At 47.1% G+C, this 6,004-nt stretch overlaps 1 protein-coding gene across 1 annotated transcript in view; it reads right to left on the reverse strand.

The window, feature by feature from the left end:
• The window catches only part of CATSPERD (cation channel sperm associated auxiliary subunit delta), a 39,805-nt gene extending 34,272 nt beyond the window's left edge, over window positions 1–5,533 (reverse strand). The window contains exons 1-4 of the mRNA XM_059919179.1: window positions 5,460–5,533; window positions 3,746–3,800; window positions 2,469–2,545; window positions 364–436 (exon numbers count right to left, since the gene is read on the reverse strand). Coding sequence (XP_059775162.1) covers window positions 364–436; window positions 2,469–2,545; window positions 3,746–3,800; window positions 5,460–5,533 — 279 coding nt within the window. The remainder of the gene's footprint in view (window positions 1–363; window positions 437–2,468; window positions 2,546–3,745; window positions 3,801–5,459) is intronic.
• Window positions 5,534–6,004: the final 471 nt, after the last annotated feature.

Raw genomic sequence — 6,004 nt, forward strand, 5'->3', positions numbered from 1 at the left:
ACTGTCAAATTTCTCATGATAGTTCCTGAGAGGGTACAGGTTTTTCTGTTTTGGTTGAGGGCAATTTGGGGAGGCCCTGAAATCAGTGTATGTAATGTATCACACAACCAATTACAAGGAGCTCTTGCAAGAATTCTGGTTCCTTTTTCAGGGGAAAAAAAAGCACCTGTTTTGGTAGTAAGGGCAGAATAGAATCAAGCCTTCTTTTGGCTTAGAAATTGCTCTCAATTTTTTTAAGAGGTACATCGTAAAATAAGCCCCCAAACTAACAAAAACAGACTAGCGTGGTGTTTTCTGAACTATATCTAACCCTAAGTATTACTTATTTCAAGCATCCCTCAGATCATTCGGCAAAATAACTACCTGCATTGACGTAGGGATGGAAAATGGAAGGAGACTACTCTCAAAGCTATTCTTCGTGAGAAAAACTTGTCTTCTGAAATAAACGATAAAAGGATTCAATTAGGACAATTTCACACAAGAAAAGAAAAAAGACAATGGCAGGCATTCTAAAAATGTTCTATTCAAATGAAATTCTTTTCTTAACAAGGAACCATTTTGCCTCTATGTATGTATGTATCTATCTATCTATCATCTATTTATTTTTGTGTGAGTAATCCTCTATAGCCTGGATATTTGACTTCTTGAAATAACATTATTTGAAAAGTGTGACCATGTCAAAAATAAAATTACATAAAATGTACATTAAGGGGCTTTCCTGGTGGTGCAGTGGTTAAGAATCTGCCTGCCAATGCAGGGGACACGGGTTCGAGCCCTGGTCTGGGAAGATCCCACATGCCACGGAGCAACTAAGCCCATGAGCCACAACTACTGAGCCTGCGCGTCTGGAGCCTGTGCTCCGCAACGGGAGAGGCCACGACGGTGAGAGGCCCGTGCACCGCGATGAAGAGTGGCCCCCGCTCGCCGCAACTAGAGAAAGCCCTCGCACAGAAACGAAGACCCAACACAGCCAAAAATAAATAAATTAATTAATTAAAAAAGAAAAGAAAAGAAAAGAAAAGAAAAGCATATCCTTCAAAAAAAAAAAAGTACATTAAGTGACAGCTTGTTTTGCTCAGGGTGAACTTCAGTTTTGTCCTTTATTTTACTCTGATCCTGTTAAAGTAAAGGCTTTCAGACCAGGAATGTGTATGTAAAAAAGAAACAGTATGTTCCCTTATGCAGGGAATTTTTTTTTAAAATATAAATTTATTTATTTATTTATATTTATTTTTGGCTGTGTTGGGTCTTCGTTTCTGTGCGAGGGCTTTCTCCAGTTGCGGCGAGCAGGGGCCACTCTTCATCGCGGTGCGTGGGCCTCTCACCGTCGCGGCCTCTCCCGTTGCGGAGCACAGGCTCCAGACGCGCAGGCTCAGTAGTTGTGGCTCATGGGCTTAGTTGCTCCGTGGCATGTGGGATCTTCCCAGACCAGGGCTCGAACCCGTGTCCCCTACACTGGCAGGCAGATTCTTAACCACTGCACCACCAGGGAAGCCCTGCAGGGAACTTTTAAGAAGCAAAAGGCCATCCATGAACATGGTATATCGCTTCCTTATCCAGATCTCCTTCTCTTGCCCCCTCCAGAAGAGTTTTATGGTTTGAGGCAGACAGGAGTTACTGAGTTAATTCCTATGTATTTTAAAGTTTTTGGGACTTCCTTGGTGATCCAGTGGTTAAGAATCCATCTTGCAGTGCAGGGGACACTGGTTAGATCCCTGGTCGGGGAACTAAGATCCCACCTGCTGTGGGGAAACTAAGCCCATGTGCCACAACTTGAGAGCCCGCGTGCCACAACTAGAGAGAAGCCCGCACACCACAATGAAGAGCCTGTGTGCCACAACTAAGACCTGACGCAGCCAAAAAATAAATAAATAGATATTTAAAAATAAAGTTTTTGTTGCTACAGTGAATGGCACCGTTCATAACTGCTTTATGTCAAGCATCTGTGACGAGCTACACGTAATTATTTTAGTTACTTGTGTGTCTCTTCACCTGTCTTTCCCTAACTCTACCCCAACTGTGGACTCCCTGTAGGCCAGCATCTAGCAACACAGGACAGAACCGTCTCTCTCTTTTTTTTTTAAAGATTTATTTACTGATTGATTGATTCATTGATTGCTATGTTGGGTCTTCGTTTCCGTGCTAGGGCTTTCTCTAGTTGCGGCAAGCGGGGGCCACTCTTCATCGCGGTGCGAGGGCCTCTCACTATCGTGGCCTCTCTTGTTGCGGAGCACAGGCTCCAGACGCGCAGGCTCAGTAGTTGTGGCTCACGGGCCTAGTTGCTCCACGGCATGTGGGATCCTCCCAGACCAGGGCTCGAACCCGTGTCCTGTGCATTAGCAGGCAGACTCTCAACCACTGCACCACCAGGGAAGCCCAGAACCATCTCTTTTAATGTTTGTGGAATTGAAGAATGAGGGCAAATGTAATGTTTTAATAATAATAAAAAAAAAGTAGCGATATCTTACCCTAGATACAGGGCTATGTTTTTCTTGCAAGGATGCTTCATCAAGCGAGTTGTCCCAGATGAAAAATACAGGTGGTCCTAGAGAGAGAGAGTCACAAAATCTTAATCCTATCAATGCTAATAAACGCCTGATGAAAACAGTTTCCTAACGTGCAACACTGAAAATGTAAAGGTGAAATCTGAATTAGGCAGGTGGATGGCATCTATGCCATTTTCCTCTTTTTTAAAAATAATTAATTAATTTTATTTTTGGCTGCATTGGGTCTTTGTTCCTGCATGCAGGCTTTCTCTAGTTGTGGTGAGCAGGGGCTACTCTTCATTGCAGTGCATGAGCTTCTCATTGCCGTGGCTTTTCTTGTTGTGGAGCACCGGCTCTAGGTGCACCGGCTTCAGTAGTTGTGGCACGCGGGCTCAGTAGCTGTGGCTCGTGGGCTCTAGAGCGCAGGCTCAGTAGTTGTGGCGCATGGGCTTGTTGCTCCACTGCATGGGGGATCTTCCTGGACCAGGCTGCCTTGGCAGGCAGATTCTTAACCACTGTACCACCAGGGAAGCCCATTTTCCTCTTTTGATATTATCCTCTGGTTCTGTCAGAGGTCACCAATGGGGGAAGCTGGGTGAGAGGGACCTGGGACATCTCGGCACTGTTTTGCAGCATGCTGTGAATCTATAATTATGTCAAAGTAAAAAGTTTAAAAAGACTCACAGGATAATGATTCATATCACATCCCCTCTGTGTATATGTTACTTATTTACAGATTACTTATTATTTGAGAGGCCAGAGGCCAAAAAAAAAAAAAGTTAGAAACCAGTCACTTGATTATTTAGCAATGCTGACACCACTTCTGAAATAACACAGTGTCAATAGGAAAAACATTTGAGCTGACAAAATATTTTTTTCTTCATGCCTTTTAGGCACATGCAGGTGAAAGGAAGTTTCCTGCTGCACTGTGTCATGTAAAAAAAGTAAGTTTGCTTCCTGTGTCACTCTGCATTTAAAAAGTCCTATCAGATAGAATCCTGGATAAAAACTCAGGTGATCTGAGTTCTAAACCTAGCTGCAGCTCTTGTCTTTGTTCAGGCTACTTGACTTCTCTCAATTAGCTTTTTAGTGACATGCGAAAGGTTAATGCCTATTTCAAAAGGCAATGGTAAGGATTAGATGAAGTAATGTTCTATGCCGGACACAACGCTGGCACCCAAGAAATACTAGGAAATATTAGTTCTGATCCAGCGATTAGATAAAAGTGAAGAATGAATGTTAACTGTGGAGCCACATACCCCTTGAATTTGCTCTCTGATGTGAAACACCTTTCCTGTCCTCACCGTACGAATACTAGAGGTAAGAGATAAGAAAACATCTGTCAATGTTTATGAAACAGTCGGCATGACTCCTACCAGGTTGCCTCCGGGTTAAAGGTGCAGTACCAGTTCTTGAAGCTTTTAGGGTTATGGGAGCCCCTGGGAAATCTGATGAAACAGTGGACCCTCCTCTCCTAGAAACAGACATATGTGTATGCAAAAATGGAGATGTGGTTCCTGAGAGCTCATTAAGGCTCATTTGCAGACCCCAGATTAGTCAAATGAGGAGTGCCTACTGCCAGATTTTGTTTTTTGTCTGTGGGGTGGGGAGGTGTTGGTGGCTGGGAGAATGTTGCTCCAGTTTACAGCAGGTTCTCAATCTTGGATGTGAGTCAGAAGCACCTGGTGGGGGCGGGAAAATTGGATGTAACCAATCTTTGCAGACTTTGAGACACATCCTGCTAGTAAATCTTGCTGGAAAGTCCTACTCCCCACTCCCTTATTAAAGGCAAGTGTATCGTTAATTTCGCTGGGTCTGTTTTCATGTCTATAAGGTTAAGGAATCACTTTGCCGTGAAACTCGTTGTAAAGATCAAATGAGGCCATGCACCAGAAATGCATTCTCTATTTCTTCAGCAAACAGGGCCCTGCTGAATGTGACAGCTCATTCCAGGCAGGAGTTCCCTGAGGGTGGGAACTGGGCTTTAGCATCTGTCCCGTGCCCACGGCACCGCATGTACAGTATTTACTAATCTAACGTTTACTGAGATCCAAAAATGTTCCGGGCAAGCAGTGAATAACAGAAAACACTCTATACCCTCATGGAGCTAATAGCCTAGTGACAGTAACAGACAAGAAAAAATTTGTGACGAGTAACAGAATTTAGTGATTGATAGGAAAAAGCAGCTATAGGGAGGAGAGGGTCTTTAGATGAGGAAGTGTACTATTTGTCAGCATCTGAATAATGAGGAAGACGTCATGGAGAAAATCTGGAAGCAAAGCGTTCCAGGCACAGGGAGAAGCAGGCACCAAGTCTCCCCTGTTCGCGAGTTTGGCAAGTTCAAAGGACCGGTGGCTGGGAGCAGTGATTCAGGGGCGGGCAGGGGCCACATCAGTGGTTGTCACATCCCTAGGGGACCCTTGGTAATGTCTAGAGACATGTGATTGATGGTCAAGTCTGGGGAAGGAGGTACTACTGGCATCGAGTGGGTGGAGGCCAAGGATGCTGCTCAACATCCTACAATGTACAGGACGGTCCCACCCCAGAGAGTGATCAGGCCCTAAATGTCAGCAGCGCCGCTGAGGAACCCTGCGCCAGATACGGCGCGAGGAAACTGGGTTTTATTCCGGGTGCCACAGGGAAGGGGAGTGACGAGATCAGATTAGTTTATAAACAACCCCTCTGGCTGCCAGGATGGAGAGGAGGGCACAGCCTAGGGTGATGGCGGTGGAGGTCGCTTGAAGGCATCGGAATTGGGCCAAAGTCTTGAAGTGGCAACTGGAGGACTTGGTGATGAGCTGGAGGCGGTGGGGTGAGAGAAAGGGTGGGTATCAAGTTCGCTTCCTCAGGGAGTAAACTGGGAAGCCTCAATAAGGTTGGGGAGCGGAGCATCTTTCCTGGATTCCGCGCAGGGATGAGCCTGCCCCCTCCCCGATCCCTGGCAGCACCCCAGACCCGGGAGGGCGGCCCCACCGGCACAGCGGCTGAGCTCTGGCCAGCGGGCAGAGCCGCAAGGTAGTCGCCGCCACCAGCATTAACAGCAGCATCTCGTTCTACCCGCCGCCGCTAACACACAGTTCCTCAATTGCCGCGGGGAGTAGCTTCACAGCCTGGGCATGCGCAGTCTGCCGCGGAGCCTGGGCATGCGCACCTTGTTCCCCAAGAAGCCTGAATCCGCCCATCTCAACAAGCCCCCAGCGCCTGGGCATGCGCACACTGCCGCCCTTGGGCTGTCTACAGTTTGAGCATGGGCTTAGCGTCTCTCGGGAAGCCCGAATCCACCAGCCGTGGCGCGCGCCAGAGCTTGAGCTTGCGCGTGTCACTCAAATTCCTAAGCCCAAGTGTTCGGACCGGGCTGCCCATACGTTCCCAAAGCTGCGCTTGCAGGCACAGCTGCTCTCTTTCTAGGGGCCATCATGCGTGCCCACAGCCTTCCCCGCGATCCGAAGGGGCCTATCGGAAAAGGTGGATGCGACAAGGGAGCTTGAAAGCTTCCGGCTCTACTTCGTGTAGGCCCC

The sequence above is a fragment of the Balaenoptera ricei genome, chromosome 3, assembly GCF_028023285.1.
Source record: "Balaenoptera ricei isolate mBalRic1 chromosome 3, mBalRic1.hap2, whole genome shotgun sequence".
In the NCBI taxonomy this organism is placed as follows: Eukaryota; Metazoa; Chordata; class Mammalia; order Artiodactyla; family Balaenopteridae; genus Balaenoptera; species Balaenoptera ricei.